The 18,668-nt window shown below is 37.1% G+C and overlaps 1 protein-coding gene across 3 annotated transcripts in view; it reads left to right on the top strand.

Annotated features, from left to right (window-relative positions):
* Positions 1–14,551, top strand: part of ARID2 (AT-rich interaction domain 2) — a 190,179-nt gene extending 175,628 nt beyond the window's left edge. For 2 of the 3 annotated variants that reach the window (XM_006755528.2, XM_015558620.1), the window contains 3 exons: positions 799–922; positions 1,010–1,101; positions 12,949–14,551. In XM_006755528.2, the coding sequence (XP_006755591.1) occupies positions 799–922; positions 1,010–1,101; positions 12,949–13,093 (361 nt within the window). In that variant the 3' untranslated portion in view covers positions 13,094–14,551. The remainder of the gene's footprint in view (positions 1–798; positions 923–1,009; positions 1,102–12,948) is intronic. The other variant, XM_015558619.1, reaches the window with a different exon arrangement.
* Positions 14,552–18,668: the final 4,117 nt, after the last annotated feature.

Raw genomic sequence — 18,668 nt, 5'->3', positions numbered from 1 at the left:
ACAAAGTTTTGTGCACCGGGCCTCTAGTATTATTTATATTAGGTTATCTTTTTCTGGATCACCCATACCTATGTCAATACATATTCTTAGGTAATATTATTTTAGTCTTGGTATTGTTTAGCCAAAATAATTTGCAGCTCAAATTGCAGACAATGTTTTTATTTGTTAACATCTTCACATTACATTCAATGATGTAAACTCCACAAGCTTTGGTACTATGGTGTAATTTTAAATTAAATTTATTGGGGTAACATTGGTTAATAACATTATATAAGTTTCAACTTTATAATACATCGTCTGTATATTGCATTGTGTGCTCACTGCCCAAAAGTCACTCTCCTTCTATCACCATATATTTAAGCCCCCTCACCCTCTTAATCCTCCCCCTCTGAAAATAAACATACTGTTGTCTGTGTCTATAAGTTTGTTTTTTATTGTTTTTTTCCATTTGTTGCTTTGTTTCATATCCCACATATGAATACAATCATGGTTTTTGTCCTTTTTCATCTGACTTATGTTGTATTTATTCTTACTGTATGTTTACTAGCACAGTAACTTTAAAAATGGATTATGCTGGAACATCTATTGTTTGCTTTAAAATTGGGAAATTGGAAAATAAAACACTTGAAATTTCACCTGAAACTAAGAGCCCCTTTGCCTAGGCTGACACAAAGAATAAATATTAATTTTGGGCCACGGGAGATTTTATTCATCCTGTATCCACCTGGAGTTGGCAGCTTGGTTATGGTCAGTCTGCAGCATCATGTTAACAGTCTCTTTTTCTGTCTGACAATTTAGGCAGCCAGTTGTAGGGGGCACAAGCTCAACTCCTAGAGCACAAAAGGCCATTGTGAATCATCCCAGTGCTGCCCTTATGGCTCTAAGGAGAGGATCAAGAAACCTCGTCTTTCGAGATTTTACAGTAAGCACGCCTTGAAAGCCTTTCCTGTAAAGGTGTGAGCACTGTGTGATTTAGATCTTTATTCTTTTCTTTTCCTTTCTTTTTAAGGATGAAAAAGAGGGACCAATAACTAAACACATCCGACTAACAGCTGCCTTAATATTAAAAAACATTGGTAAATATTCAGAATGTGGTCGCAGGTGAGTAATCTGTTTTCCATAGCCGAAATGAATTTAGATTATTTTACTTTTCTTAAAAGGTAATGAAATTAGATATCTATATTTTATTCACTGTTTTTCTCAGGAACTTTGTATGTCAAAAAGCTTATGCCAAGGTCAGGCCATCGTGATCTCTTAAAAGCCAAAAAATAGAAGTTGAAACTACCAAAAGGTGTTCCTTTAACTTGTTTTATTATGTTAATTTTCTTGGTAGCCATAGACTTTAGAGTAAAAAGTATATCTGCTAAAGGGAAAACTTAGGGAGGGAGGAATGAATAAATCATTTGAATTATGTGGGATTAAAATAAAACTCAGTTTGTTAATTGGCATTTTAATGAAGCTATCAAAGTTAACATTTACTATGATATTGCTAAAGTGTTAAAAAAGTTACTTTCTAATGGACTTAACCAAGAGAAAACTCGGGATTTTGTAGGTCCTTGAATGATGAAATGTTCTCTTGATGCCTTTTGGACCTTGTCTCCCTTGAAACTTAACTGGCTTCTCTAGTATTCCTCCCGTATCTCAAGCTTCTTTATTGAAAAGTTGTCCTCTAAGGCATCTTGTCTTCCAGATAGTGAAGATAGTGACTTTCTCACTGAGTCTCTCTTCTCTCACATTCCTATTCCCTAAATATATCTTGATTCTACCTTAGTTCTCCTTCCTTCTCCTCATTTTGCCTTTTATGATATTTCTTGCAATAACCTTACAACTGGATTTTCCAAACATAAAAACAGGGGTATCAATTACAAAAAAAAGCAATGAATTTGACTATATCAAATTTTAAAACTTTTATAAATTAAAGATGACTAAAACTCTTAGAGCTAAAGAACTTTTGCATTGACAAAAGTTACTATATTTAGTGTATCAAGTATTCTCACAGATGAGTAAGAAAAATTCTTAACATTCGAATTTTTAAAAAATAAAGCTTTTCAAAGGAAATATGAAGGTTTAGTAACCACATGAGAGCACCGGTGTCTTCCTGTTTAATATAACATGATTTCTTCCTACCTTTCTCACTGTTTTTGCCCTCCCACTCTTCTTTTTGCTGCATAGCCTATGTTTAAGTTTCAGCCACACTAAATCACATGCAAATTCCTAATCATGCTAGACTTTCATGTTACACTTTTGTACATTTGTTCCAGTGCTCATTGTTTATTACCCCTTGCCTGGAATACCCTTCTCCCTGTGACACCTGCCTATTAAATATCTGCAGACTCTTCATAATTCAACTCAGACATTAGCTTCTGTCTGCCACCTTTCTTATGCTGTGTTCCCCTTTCCCACCGAGTTTGTTGTTCTCTATTTTTATAACATTCTGTCTCACAACATTTAATATTACTTTGTAAATCATTTTGATATTACCTTTTTCTCTTACTGACCTATGTTCTGACTTTCTCTGATTAATATTTGTAGCCTGAACACCTAGCACAATGCCCAATACATTATAGGTAATCTCTACCTCCTATTCATATTTAGGATTCAACTCAAGGTGACCTCCTCCTTTCCTGACATCTTTCTTACAAACCTACTCCTGACCTAGGGTGCAGTAGGTACTCTCTATCACTGCACACATTGCTTGTTACCACCTGAGTTCTTTGAAAGCAGGGATTGAACATTTATTTTGTGTGTGTATCCTTAGTTCCTAGCATACTGTTGGGAATGTAATAGTGGTTCAATAAGTATTTGATTGATAGACAGATGGAAGAAAAGAAGTCTCACAAATTAACTTTTTCGTAGAATCTGTCTGAAATTTGTGTAGGCAATTAGAATTACAAAAGTAATTTTAAACTTTTTCTTAGGGCTTTTTCCTCACATTCTTTTTTTTTTTTTAATCTTTATTTGTTGAAAGTATTACATATGTCCCCTGTTTTCCCCAATTAACTTCCAGCCCGTCCTTTCCCCCAACCTCAGGCCTTTATCACCCTACTGTCTTTGTCCATGAGTTACGCATACATGCATACAAGTTCTTTGGTTGATCTCTTTTACCCACCCTCCCTGTCTTCCCTCTGCAATTCGACAGTCTGTCCCATGCTTCTGTGTCTCTGGATCTATTTTGTTCATTAGATTCCACATATGAGTGAGATCATGTGATACTTATCTTTCTGACTGGCTTATTTTGCTTAGCATAATGCTCTCCAGGTCCATCCAAGCTGTTACAAATGGTAAGAGGTCTTTCTTTTTTATAGCTGGGTAGTATTACATTGTGTAGATGTACCACAGGTTTTTTATACACTCATCTACTGATGGGCACTTGAGCTGCTTCCAAATCGTGCCTATCTATACTAATAAAAGGGCAATATGCAAATTGGTTGGGACACCCTCACATAACCGAACACCAGGCTGTGTGGGGGGACCAGGCCGGTTGGGGGAGGGGGGGCCGTGAGGGGTGACCACCTAGGAGTGGGATCACTGGGTCAAATGGGAGTTCCATATTTAATTTTTTGAGGAAACTCCGTAATACTGTTTTCCACAGTGGCTGCACCAGTTTGCATTACCACCAGCAGTGTACTTTGCCAATGATTCATCTGATAAGGGGTTAATTTCCAAAATATATAGGTAACTCATACAACTTAACAAAATGAAGGCAAGCAATCCAATTAAAAAATGGGCAAGGGACCTAAATAGACACTTCTCCAAAGTGGACATACAGAAAGCCAAGAGACATATGAAAAAATGCTTAAAGTCACTAATCATAAGAGATGCAAATCAAAACAACAATGAGATATCACCTCACACCTGTCAGAATGGCTATCATCAACAAATCAACAAGTGTTGGCGAGGATGTGGAGAAAAGGGAACCCTAATACACGGCTGGTGGGAATGCAGACTTTCCTCGGATTCTTTTTGTTTTTAATGTGTTCTTATTAACTTTTAGAGAGAACGAGAGATAGATAGAAACATCAATGATAGAGAAACATTGATCGGCTCCTGCATGCCCCCCCTAACTGCGGATCAAGCCCAAAACCCAGGCATGTGCCCTTACCAGGAGTCGAACCAGTGACTTGGTGCATGGATGCCACTGAGCGATACCACCTGGGCCACATTACACATTCTTAAGCTTACAGCAATGACACTTTGGCTGGCTTGAATATAATTATTGGGCCAAAAGTTTTCATTTTACTGTTTTTATGCTGTTGTTGATTTTGTTATTTTATTTAACTCTGAACCTCCCAAATGTCTTCTGGCATCTTCAGTTTCTATTATCTTAATATGGCAGAAGCAAAACAATTAACACAATCCACTAAATTCTTTCTATTTACCTTCCCAGTCCAGGTTGGAATCCCCATATAGAACATCCATACTGATGAGGAGTTTTGCTTGAGTTAAAATACTGAAAGAGAATCTGGCAAAACATATATATGTGGGGAAGAGAGTGTAGGAAATCAGATAGCTGCACAAGATAGTTCTCAGATGATACTTCTCGTCTCTGGTGAAATAAGTTACTGGTTGTGGTTTGTTTTTTTCTTAGACTAAAGCAAATTCTATTTGCAGTAAAAAAAAACAAAAAACCCTGCAGCACAAAAGGAAGATACATGGATATTTACCTTTATTCTTACAGTACATCGTACTGAACAACATGAAATGTCAGTATTTTTAAAATTTGAAATTCAAAATGATTCAATAGTTTAAGATGTTTAAATGTAGTTTATCTACATTCTGACTAAGCATGAGCACTGGAGAATTGCAATGTATTTCTTTTCCTTTTGATGCATTTATTTTGTGTCAGTGTAATACCGGGGTCTTATTTAAAAATCAAACAGTGCCCTAGCTGGTTTGGCTCAATGGATAGAGCGTCAGTCTGTGGACTGAAGGGTCCCAGGTTCGATTCCGGCCAAGGGCACATGCCTGGGTTGCAGGCTCGATCCCCAGTAGGGAGCATGCAGGAAGCACCCAATCAATGATTCTCATCATTGATGATTCTATCTCTCTCTCCCTCTCCCTTCCTCTCTAAAATCAATAAATATATTTTTTAAAAAATAAATAAAAATCAAATGGTACTTTTCTATACACTAATAATGAATGATTCAAAAAATAAATTAAAAGAACAATTCCATTTACAATAAATCAAAAGAATAAAATATATAGAAATCGTATTAACCAAGAATATGGAAGACTTATATACTGAAAACTATAAATCATTGCTGAAAGGAATTAAAGAAGACATAAATAAATGGGGAAATATCCTTTTGGAATATTTAATAGAGTTAAAATGTCAGTACTACCCAAAGCAATCTACAGATTCAATGCAACTCTTATCATAATCAAAATGACTCTTTTTAAAAGAAAAATCCATTCTAAAATTTGGGATCCCAAGGGACCCTAAAGAGGCAAAACTCCCTTGAAAAAGAAAGTTGGTGGACTTACACATCCTGGTTTCAAAATTTACTCAAAGCTACAGTAATCAAAACTGTAGTACTGGGGAAAAGACAGACATACCGACCAAAAGAACAGAATAGCGAGCCCAGACATGAGATCTCACATACATGGTCAGGTGATTTCCAATAAGGTGCCAATTCTCGCTTCAAGAAGGAAAAGACAGTCTTTTCCACAAATGGAGTTGGGAAAGCTGGGTAGTCAACATACAAAAGAAGGAAATTTAACCCTTTAGCAAACACCATATACATAAATTAACTCAAAATGGATCAAAGACATAAATGTAAGAGTTAAAACTTTATAGCTTCATGACATTGGACTTGGCAATGAGTTCTTAGATATGTGGATATGACACCAAAGGCACAGGCAACAAAAGAAAAACAAACTGAACTTCATCAGAATTAGAAACTTGTGCATCAAAGGATACTACTGACAAAATAAAAAGGCAACCCATAGAATGGAAGGAAATAATTGTAAATCACATATCTGATAAAGGGGTTGATATCCAGAAAATATAAAGAACTCCTAAAACTCAACCACAAACAAACCAAGTTAAAAATAAGCAAAGGTCTTAAACATTCCTCCAAATAAGATAAACAAAGGGCCAATAAGCACATGACAAGATGCTCAACATTACTAATCATTAGGGAAATGCAAATCAAAACCAAAGTGAAATACTACTTCATACCCATTAGGATGACTATTATTAAAGTACAAAACAAAAAGTGTTGGCATAGATGTGGAAAAATTGGAACCCTTGTGTATTACTGGTGGAAATATAAAAAGGGACAGCCACTATGAAAATGGTATGGCAGTCCTCTAAAAATTAAACATAGCGTTATCTATGCAATTCCACTTCTGGGTATATACACAAAAGAACTGAAAGAACAGATATTTACGTACTACTGTTCATAGCAGCTTGGCTGGAAGGTGGAAGTAACCCGTGTCCATCAATAGATGAATGAATAACTAAAATGTGGTTTGTGTGTATATACAATGGAATGTTATTCAGCCTTACAGAAGAATGAGAGCCTCTGGTCAATATGGAGTTGGTAAACACAACTAACAGTTAAAGTACAGAATAGCCATCATTGAGAACCACCCCTGAACAGAAGTGCTATAACTATGGGTACTAACTCATTTAAGAATTGGTAGGTGGGACCAAGATGCAGAACAGGCTGGTCCCACACCCATGTGTGGTGGTTAAACATCATGAGGGATATCTCAGCTGTGGAAGACTCTCCTGAAAGCCAGGAGTCCCAGCCCCACACCAGGCTCCCGAGTCTAGGGTTCTAGTACCAGAAAGAGAAATCCCCATAACTTCTAGCTGTAAATACCAGCAAGATTGCAGCTGAGTGAGACAGAGGGCTGCTGGAATCCCAGCCGTTTATCTTAAAGAACCTGCACAGGGATTTACTCAGATTCATGCTGAGCTCCAGCACTGGGTTAGCAGCTTGATAGGCACCAGGGGCATATGAGGAGGAAGTGAATTATCTGACTTTGGGTGAGGGCCAGAGGAGCAGCTTTATCCCAGACAGAAGTGCTGGCAGAGGCCATTGTTCCTCCAAATCTGAGTCTCCATTATTCTGGCTAATAACTTTTTGCCCTGCCCTGGTGATTCCTTGAGACCCACATCGCCCAACTTGTGGGTCCTTCCAAGCCATTTCCAATGTTTTTTTCCATACAAATGGCCTGTTTTAGCTCATGCTGCAGACATTCCTAAACTTTCTCAAAGGTTCACAAACCCCAGACAAGCAGCATCTGGCCTCAGCATCCCACATACCTTTTGCTAAGTGGCCCTAGGCTTGGCACTAGCAACATCTGGCCTTGGTTTACAGCTTGGCCTCCCCTGGGAACCTGCAAGCGCAGCATAAGTGATAACCATCTGCGTATCAATCTGTAGCGCATGCCTGGCAGCCCCAGGCAGGGAACAGTCAGAAGCCGACCTTGGCCTGCATCTCCCAGGAAGCCCCAGACCCAGCTCACACAGTGGCCAGCTTCAACCATGCTGGGGTGCCACCTGACACCCTCCACAAGTGACACACTCAAGGGGTAGGCTCTGCAGGCACCACGACCCTACTTGAAGTGAGTCCTGCTCCATGGGTTGGCCCTTACACCGTAGCTCCTCTGCTATAGTTACAGCCAGTCCTCATAGCTGATTGATCTGGGGGTCAATCCTTCCCATTGACACATGAACAACAATCAAGGCTCAACTACAATAGGAGGTTGCACACAGTCTCCACTTTTGGGGAGTGGGGACCTAGACCCCAGGAGTCTGTGCCACTGGGCCTTACAAGCCACTGGGCCCTACAAGACACCTACTATATAAAGCCACCTTATGAAGATTGGGAGACATAGCAGGTCTTCCTAATACATAGAAACAAACAGAGAGGCAGCCAAAATGAGGAGACAAAGAAAAATGTCCCAAATAAAAGAACAGGGGAAATCTCCAGAAGAAATGGAGGCAAGCAGCCCTAACTGGTTTGGCTCAGTGGATAGAGCAGACACCTGGGGACTAAAGGGTCCCTGGTTGGATTCTGGTCAAGGGCACATGCCCCTGTTGCAGGCTCAATCCCCAGTAGGGGGTGTGCAGGAGGCAGCTGATTAATGATTCTCTCTCATCATTGATTTTTCTCTCTCTCCCTCTCCCTTCCTCTCTAAAATCAATACAAATAGATTAAAAAAAAGAAAGAAAGAAATGGAGGTAAGCAACTCAGATACAGAGTTCAAAACAGTGGTTACAAGGATACTCAAGGAACTTAGTGAGAACTTCAACACCATTAAAAAAGGACAAAACCATAAAAAAGACCAGTCAGAAATGCAGAATACAATAATTGAAATGAAGAATACACTAGAAGGAATCAGATTAGATGAAGCAGAGTATCAAAGCAGCAATTTGGAAGATAAAGTAGCAGAAAACACCCAATTGGAGTAGCAAAAAGAAAGAATCCCAAAATAGAATAGTTTAAGGGACCTTTGGGACAACATCAAGCCTGACATCATAGGTGTGTACCCGGAGGAGAGAGCATGGGATTGAAAACCTATTTGAAAAAATAATAAGTGAAAATGTTCCTATTCTGGTGAAGGAAATAGACATTCAAGTCCAGGAAGCACAGTGTCCCAAACAAAATAAACCCAAAGAGGCCAACACCAAGATACATCGTAATTAAAATGGCAAAGTTTAAAGGCAAAGAGAGACTTAAAAGCAGCACTGTCTCTGTTTCCCATTTCTTGAACTTCTGTTTTGTGGATGCTAGACCGTTATAGATTGAGTCTCTAATTTTCTTTTCTCTCTCAGCTTTAATTTTTGTCTATTTTCTGGAAACTTTCTTGACTTTATCATCAATCTATTGAATTTTTACGTTAGCTATTCTGCTTTAATTTCTAAGTGCTCTTTCTGAGTTGCCAGTTATTGCTGTCAGGTAACATTCTGTTCATACGTTGAAGAGAGTGCCTTCTCTCTCTGAGGATATTAATTTCTAGTATTTTTGAAATTTCATCTGCTTGCAGTATAGTTGCATTTCCTTGAAATTCCTTGAATGTCTGAAATTCCTTGGCTTCATTAAGTTATAAGAATAAAATATTTTTAAAAATTAGTTGGGCCCTCTGGGTGTGTGACCTCCATTGTCACTAGTGATTGCTATTTTAGGGTGACCCCTGATAAACCAGTTGGTTTATTAGAAGCCCACTTCCACCCCAAATGTCAGTTTCTGTAGAGAGATTGTTTCTCCAGAGAACAGTCTCTGATTTTCTTGCCTTTGGAGGTGGGCAGTTTGGATGAGGGTCAATGTGAGATCCTGTGTTCAGGAAACAGAAAGGGGAAGGGGCCAGGAAGCTATCCCTGTGTCCATGTGTGTTCACTTTCATCCAGTCCCAGGTTTTGTCCAGTCGATCACCTCCTAACCTTCCCAGTGTCTGTCACTGTAAGCTTTAAGCCTTTCTGGTTTAGTTTCTCCAGAAAATAAATTTATTTATTTTGGAAGCTAAAGGAGATACACTTGTATTCAAACTCCTGATTCATGTCTTAAATTGTCTTCAATAATGCTACTTAAAACTATTTCACATTATCTATTAAGTGCATTAAAGTGACACAATGTTTATGCTTTGTTAAACATATCAAAAAGAACTTTTGAAATATGAAAGTGAAAGTATAATTTTATACAATAAAACAGACATTTCATTTTTTATCTAGTGAGTGCTTATTTAATTTGTGTAAATCCTCCCCAAATAAAAGATACTAATTTATATAAAAAGTGAAATTGTACCCAGCCAGTGTGGCTCAGTGGTTGGAGGATCACCTATGAACCAGGGGGTCATGGTTTGATTCCCGGTCAGGGCACATGCCCAGGTTGTAGGCTTAGTCCCCAGTGTGAGGTGTGCTGGAGGCAGTGATTTTCTCTCATCATTGATGTTTCTCTCTCTCTCTCCCTCTTCCTTCCTCTCTGAAATCAATAATAAAAAAAATTTTTTGAGTGAAATTGTTACCTTAAAATCATCCTGGTGACTTAAATTTAGTCTTTCTAGTTTTACACATGTGACATAAAAATAAAACAGAATACTTTTTAATACACGACTGTCAGTTTGGAAAATATGATCTTAAGATTTTGAAACAATGTGTGTTTTTTTTGTCAAAGTGTCTTAATTTATAAAGGCGAAATATTTTGATTCTACTTTGTATGCTATTTTTAAATAAAGATTTTTATGACTTTCATAGAAATTTCATAGTTCATTTAAAGAGTTGTTAAATAAACTTGTGAAATACGTTATGTCTAAAGAAGAGTATAAAACTCAGAAGTGTAAAGCCCAATGAATTATCACAGAATGAATCCCCTTATAACCAACCATCCAAGTTAAGAAATATAACAGCATTGCACTAGCTGGTTTGGCTTAGTGGACAGAGCGTTGGCCTGCAGACTGAAGAGTCCCGGGTTCAATTCCGGTCAAGGGCACATGCCCAAGCTCTATCTCCAATAGGGGGCATGCAAGAGGCAGCCAATCAATAATTCTCTCTCATCATTGATGTTTCTATCTCTCTCTACCTCTCACTTCCTCTCTGAGATCAATAAAAATATATTTGAAAAAAGAAATAGAACAGATCAGTACCACAGAGCCCCTTTGAATCCCCGCAAGTCTTAATCCCATCGTCTTCTGGAGTATCACTTCATCTGTAAACACCACAGATGAATTTTGCCTGATTTTGAACTTTACATAAGTAGAATCATATAGTATATATTCTCTTACTTTTTTTTCCACTCAGGATTGTTTGTGAGCCTTATTCATGTTCGTGCATATAGCTGTACTTTGTTCATATTATTGCAGTATAGAATTCTATTGCATAAATATACTCAAATTTATTTTATTCTACTTTTGATGGGCATGTGGGTTGTTTCCAGTTTGAGGCTATTAAGAATGCTGCTGTGAACATTCTGTACATGTTTTTTGGCCATATATGTACATATTTCTATTGAGCTTTTATGAAGGATTGGTGATTCATAGGATATTAGAACTTTAGTACATAACAATTCCAGAGGTTTTATCACTCCCTACAGCAATGTATGAGTCTCAGTTACTCCACATACTGATCAATATTTGATATTATAATTTTAATGTTTAATTTTAGTCATTTTTTTTCAGTCTATGGAATATCTATATATGGAAACTACATAAAAGCAAATAGCCAGAAAAATGCTCAATTCCTTAGTCGTGAATCTCAAATTTTTTATAGTTATTTTGCTGTGCTTTGCTATGCTATGGTAAAAATTACTACAGTCCCCACATGTTAAAATTTTGGCTTTGAATTTCTGTCTTTTCCCATTTATTGCTTCCTTATAATTGTCATTCAAAATTTAGAAGTCTTCATCTCCCTCCTTTTCACTTTCAGTTCCTTTTACCCAGGATTATTTTAATGAAGGCACTGAAAGTTCTTGAATAATCTCATGCTGTTTTCTAACATGTTATGTGAAAATTTTCACACATAAGGCAAACCTGGAATAATTTTGCAGTGAACACTTACTAGTATAAACCAATCACCTAGCTTTTACCATTGATAGTTTAGTAATACAGTTGACCCTTGAACAACGTGGGGGTTACGAACGATGAGCACAACCCCTAAACCCCCTGGTCTTCCTCCCCCTCCCCTGCATAGTTGAAAATCAGCATATAAACTTTTGACTCCCTCAAAAATCTAATAGCCCAGCCAGTGTGGCTCAGTGGTTGAGCGTTGACCTATGAAGCAGGAGGTCATGGTTTGATTCCTGGTCAGGGCACATGTCCAAGTTGTAGGCTTGATCCCCAGTAGGGGGCATGCAGGAGGCAGTTGATAAATGATTCCCTCTCATCATTGATGTCTCTATCCCTCTCTCCTCTCTCTTCCTCTCTCAAATAAATAAGAATATATATATTTTAAAATTCTAATAGCCTAGTGTTGACTGGAAGCCTTAAATAAACAGTCGATTAACACAGATTTTATGTCATATACAATACAATATTCCTATAATAAACTAGAGAAAAGAAAAATTAAGAAAATAATAAAGAAAAAATATATTTACAGTTTTTATTGCATATAGGTGGAACCACGCAGTAAGTTTGTAAATTTTTTAAAAACCAGTTTCTTTTATGGAATATTGTGGTGTTCAGATAATAGCTAAGGTAAATGTTGCCTGTTCTCACTTAATGAAGAGAAAGAAACTATCATACTAGGACCTAATTTTTATTTTCAATTACTCTCTTAAAATCAACCATTTTGTTTCTCTCCAACTGTTTTCTGACAGGATCTGAATTTTTTAAATTTTTTTATTGAGTTAAGCACACTTACAATGAGATCTGTCCTCTTAACAAATTTTTAGGTGTACAATACATTCTTGCTGTAGTGGTTGCCAACCGGTAGCCCGTGGACCCGTGGAGGTCCATGAGGTCTGAAAGGTTGGCAACCACTGGACTAGAGGTACAAAGTGTACAGCAGATCTCTAGAGCTTTCATCTTGCTTAACTGAGACTTTATTCCCATTGATTAGTAATTCCTTATTTCCATCTCCCCCCAGCCCCTGGCAACCACCATTCCACTCTTTGATTCTAGAATTTCACTCTTGTAGAGATACTGCCTGAATTTTCTAGAAGCATGAATGGAGATTAATGCAAATTATTCTACGTGGTGTCCTGTATTTAGAAAGGTACCATGAAGAAAAGCCAGGAAGTTGCCTAATTCTGACACTACTATTTAAGTAGCTAGCAAGTCATTTCCATTTGAGATGCCTCAGGTTGGCTCAGTTTACTTTGTAAATTGAATAGGTTTAACTAGTTTCCCAAATTCCTTTTTATCTTCCAGCAATTTTATATCTATATTTACTGTGGTACTCTGTATTATGTCGTTTAAAATTTTAGTCTTTAAATTTGCATAGTCTGCAAGGAATCATCTCTGGGACCTTGGATGCTGATAAACTTCTTTGTTTTCTTCCAGATTGTTAAAGAGACATGAAAACAACCTGTCAGTGCTAGCCATTAGTAACATGGAAGCGTCCTCCACCCTTGCCAAATGCCTTTACGAACTTAACTTTACAGTTCAGAGTAAAGAACAAGAAAAAGACTCAGAAATGCTGCAGTGAAAAATAATTCCACTTCTGTAGTGGGGAACTCAAAGTCAGATACATTTCACATGTTACTGAAGAAAGCACCAAGTCTTAATGGAGCAGAGACCATAGAATGAATTATTTTATCTCCTCCCATGATGCTGAGAGGAAGCTTCGTATTCTGATCCCTGAGTGATCCCTTTGTTCTGTTTTAAAAAAAATCTAAAAAGAAAAAGAAAAAAAAAAAAACTGCTGTGGGATTGTCAACCAGCTTATCTGCAGGATGTCTCTCAGATCTGATAAATCCTGATGGAAACTGGTATGATCAGAATTCAGTACCATCCACATTGGAATATACATGGAATATTGTAAAACCTACATGAGCAGATGAAATAGAAGCATTAAATATTTTTATCTATATCCAAAAAGGAGCACATTTTTATATTTACAAAACCGTTTAAGCTGGTTTGAATAATTAAAAAAAAAAAGTTTCAGCACACCTATACCCCGTATCTCCAAGGGGGCCACTAATATCTAGATATGGATTGTGTGTTTTGTTTAGAAATCAGTAGCTTGGTTTTCTTACTTGAGCCAATATATTTTCACTTATTTATTATCATAAAAATTTACCAGTCTGAATAGATCCTGTAAATATTTGTGAATAGAATGAACACCTTTCATGCCACTGCAGCCACTGGAAAGACATTCTGTGGTGTCCTAGAAGCATTACTGGTAGGTCCTAAAGTTTTCTAGACTTTCCTGTCAATTGTAAGTAATTGTGATATATTCTACGCAGTGGATGAATGTTCTTTAAATCTGTGTAAATACTTCTGCAAAGGTACTGATGCTGTAAAGTCAAAACAGTTGTGGAACTGTGATTTTTTTTTCCTTTTCTTTTTTTGTATTATACACCTTGTTAGAACTCATTTTGCTGGCTGAAAGAGTAATGAATAATATATCTCATGTCATTTTTGTAGAAGAAAAACTATTTGAAGGTATTTTTTGGTTTTCCCTAACATGTATCCACTGTAAACGTTTGTCATGTGCAAGCTCAAAGCTTGGACAGAATTTTTTTGTATTTGTAAATTGGTTTAAATACATGGAATTTTATACAGGTTTTCTCCTGTGTTATATATGCATTATGTGCAGGTATGATATTTTCTTCACTACTTTTTCTATCTTAATATAGTGTGGAATTTTATTGTATTATTCTTCCATTCTTAATACTGTATCACATTCCTGTTCAGAAACTGCTCACTTCCTTATTAAATTGTCTTTTCTCCTCAGCGTGACATGTATCCATTTATAACTGCCTATTGCCTGTTCTATTAGCACCCAAAAGTGTGGAAGGCCTCCAGCCACCATTTCTGCTGTGTCATTAGGATGTGCAGTAAAAATAGAGACCTAACAGTTATGTTATAGAATGGCTTTATTTACTTTGGTGACTGTTTATAGTTTTTAAATAAAAGACTGAACATTTTCTTGAGTCCTTCATTTCTGAGTATGGTTAAGACATTCTTTAAAAATTCAGCAGAAGGCAAGGGCCAGTCACCTATTGGATGTATGTTGATTTATGATACATTGAACAGAGAATAGCTAAGAGAGTTCCTTTCCTGAGAGCGTGCAGGAGATAGCAGGAGATTGAGAGTATTTTTTTCCATTAGACTGCAAGGCAAACCTGGATTATTGTTTGACACTGTTTCTTTGACAAATCATTCAGAACCACAGTGCATCCAAGTACTCAACTTGAATTTGGGAGCAGCTTCTGAGAGTAAAAGGGCCTTAGTTTGGATCTAAAAAAATTTTCACTATTTTGATTCAACTTTTAGCAAAGGAGAATCTCGTTTCTGCCTAAAGAGGGCTCCCTGGCACTCTGCCATGTATTAATGAATGAATGCTTAGGAAACTTTTCCTCCAACATTGGTCACGATTATTGGCTCACCTCCCAATATTAGGGCTGCCTATAGACACACCGGAGATGCTGTGGTTAACACTACAATCACTCTCAAGCCCCCAAAACTTACAAGGCTACCAATGGTGGATGTCGGTTGGAGAATTTCCTATTCATTGTATTTACCTAAAAATCTCTTGAATTTTTCTAACATAATTTTGTGTAACATCAATAATTTTGTGTAACATCGTTTGTTTTAAAGGTACGTTTCTTTGCAAATTAAGACTGCTATGGCAAATTAATAGAAAAGAAACCAGGTTTAGAAAAATGATTTTCGTATTCACCATTCTTCCACCTTATTGGAATCGCATGCCATAGTTCTAGCTTTTGTGCTATAATATGTAAATACGTCTGTAGTCTCCTTGAAGCATTGGTCTCAGCAGAGAATTTTCTAAATATGTATTTGACCTAATGAAACCAATTATAGCTTTATATAACTATATAATGAAATAACATGGACTTGCTGGGTAATGGAATTAAAGTGCTCACGCACAAGTTCTGCGTAACCCTCTCATGAAAAGGTGCTCCTCGCTAGACAGAAACTTGCTGATTTCCAGTATTGTTATTTTTGTCTAAAGTTCTGTAAATACATGCTTTAATGTTATCTTTAAGAAATCTATGTAAATTATATAGTCTACAACTTAGAGACTGTACAATTCTGTGTTATATACGTGCCTAGTGCTCTGTTGGCACTCAATAAATTTTAAGTAACAAAATTGGTAATCATATAGCCAAGGCATATTTTTCTTCCAAGTTCGAGATAGGATGTGACTATATACTAATGAGACTCAGTAGTTCAAGCCACACATGGAAACTTGTCTCATTACTTTATAGTCATGCCATGTATGTTTTTTTAACCATAAAATGACAATAAAAATGATTTTTAAAATGAGAATGTTTTGGATAAGTGCCTTCTGTTGTGATCTTGACCACTGTGACTATTAGACACCAAGGAAGCATGGTGAGACTTTTTCCACAAAACAGAAGCGGTGAAGCAGCAGGAGCACAGCTATGGCATTAACCACATGGGCACCTCGCGCTTGATGCTGGGATCATTTTGATCAAATAGTATTTAAAAGAGAAAAAAATTCCTTGTTTATCCAAGGAAAATTTGGCTTATCAATCACTCTCATATTACTTTAACTCTTCATAGAACATAATGCAGTCAGATATTCAGTTTTAATGACTTTCTCTTAAGGCAGCAAAACAAATGAAGACAGTACTAACTTGCTAGTTACATTACAGCCAGGGCTTTTTTACTACCTTGATATTTGCAAAACTAGTTACATTTGTGAATCCTCATTTCATAAGAAAAGGAGCAAATGCTTCTATTGTTAAAAATTAGTTACAGGATTGCACTATGCATAACGTAGAAAGGCTGAGGCACATGGTCACATAGGTAGGTGAGCAGATTCGGTTCCTCTGAGACAGCGGTTCTCACCCTGTGGGCCGCGACCCCTTTGGGGGTTGAACGACCCTTTCACAGGGGTTGCCTAAGACCATTGGAAAACATATAATTACATACTGTTTTTGTGATTAATCACTATGCTTTAATTATGTTCAATTTGTAACAATGAAAATACATCCTGCATATTAGATATTTACATTACGATTCATAACAGTAGCAAAATTACAGTTACGAAGTAGCAACGAAAATAATTTTATGGTTGGGGGTCACCACAACATGAACTGTATTAAAGGGTCGCGGCATTAGGAAGTTGAGAACCACTGCTCTAAGACTACAGTTAAGTCCTCAATGTTCTCAGTGGGTTCTTGGAACTGGGGTGCGACGTGTATACCGAAACCAGTTTACCACAAACTAATAAATAAAAACAAGTTCCTACAGCATTTCAAAACATTACTTGAGAACCTATTGTACTTAAATATTAAGTGAAAAACCTGCCATTAAGTCCTGGTTCCTGTGGATTTCAGTCTGAAATGAAGTTTTTAAAGCAGTGGTTCCCAATGTGGGGCACAAGCCCCAAAGGGGGATGATTTGATTTTTAAGGGGGGCAGTTTGAGAATGAGTTAACTGAATTTTTTGCACTTATGATTCTAGGGGCCATATACAGTATATAAATATATATTGTGACATTTATGCATTTTGGTTCTCTATTATGTTTTGAAGCTTTGCTATTTTTTCATATCACTTCCTGGTATCCTTCCTCAGTACTTCAACTGTCCTTTTATTCTTTTATTTTTCTCTTTCACGGATGCTATATTCTTTGGAAGCTTATTTAGACCAAGTTAATGGCCTTTTAGGCTTCTTCCATGTGAATAGGAGTTCACTTTTTGAATAATAAGAACTGTATGTCACAGGAGTGAGCATCAGAATTTTAGAGATGTTTAGCTGGGGCATGGCCAAAAAAAAGGTTGGGAACCACTGTTTTAAAGTATCCTTTGTGAGTAGGTGGTAACAACCATACAATTCGATAATCAAAATGTTCCAGAGGGCCTAGCGGGTATTGCTCAGTGGTTGAGCATCGACCTGTGAACCAGGAGGTCACCGAGTTCGAATCCAGATTAGGGCACATGACCAGGTTGCAGACTTGATCGCCAGTGGGGTGCATGCAGGAAGTAGCCAATCAATGATCCTAATCATTGATGTTTCTCTCTCTGAAATCAATAAATTTTTTAAAAGTTCAAGAGACAGTCAATGAGAAGTCCCCCTCCAGACCCTCCCCTGCCTGCTGGATCCCACGCCGTTGCCAGATAACCACTGATCGTAACTCTGCGGCACATCTCTGGTATTGATTACATACAAGCAATCAGGGTATTTTCTCATTTTTACACAAAGTATTTCATACCATTAACACTGCCGTTCTTTTTTAAAAACTGAAAATCTTAAGATCTTTCCATATTGGTATGAAGAGCTCCATTTTATGGGTGTACCATGATCTATTTAACTAGAGCCCTTATTGATGAACATTTAAGTGGTTTCCACACTTTATGCTGGTCACTAACATTTGCTAATAAGCACTTCCCTCTGCCAGTCACTGTGTTAAGCCTTTTACATGTATCATATCATATACATTAACAACCCAATGTAATAGTTGTTTAAAAGTGGGATATGGAGGGTTTAGAATAGTAAGTACCTTGACTAAGGTCATATGCCAAGTTAAGTGGAGCCACTTCACCAGCAGACAGAGCCCAATTATAGAGAAAAACTAGAATTCTTTCCATGGGGAGTCTGGTTGCTAGTACATACAAGACACCAATTTTGGGTGCCAATCATTATTTTTGTATTTGCTTCACTAGTTTCATTAAGTATTTTCTTCATGTGCATTTTGTTATCTTTCTAAAGTTTTCCATAATTCCTCAGGTTTATTTTCCACGTATTTCATTTATTAATTTGACACCACTCCACTTTGCCAACAAAACTTTCTGGGAATTCCCTTAAAGACGGAACATTTCTTAGGCAGAAGATTATGCTAACTTGAAACCAGTTTCCAGTCAACTACTATCCATGCTGGTGTATAGTTTGTTAGCTGACTCTTTGGCCAGATTTGTTCAACATTTTCGGGATTTAAAAAAAAAAATCTGTTGAAATTACTACATATGTCCCCTTTATAAAGCTCAGGAACAGTGATGGAACTATAAATTAATATACTCCTTTTAGAGAGCAATTTGACATCTATCCAAATTAAAATGTGAATATCC

The sequence above is a fragment of the Myotis davidii genome, unplaced genomic scaffold, assembly GCF_000327345.1.
Source record: "Myotis davidii unplaced genomic scaffold, ASM32734v1 scaffold290, whole genome shotgun sequence".
Classification (NCBI taxonomy): Eukaryota; Metazoa; Chordata; class Mammalia; order Chiroptera; family Vespertilionidae; genus Myotis; species Myotis davidii.
Note: the sequence above shows the minus strand (reverse complement) of the source record. Positions and strands in the feature narration are given on the sequence as shown.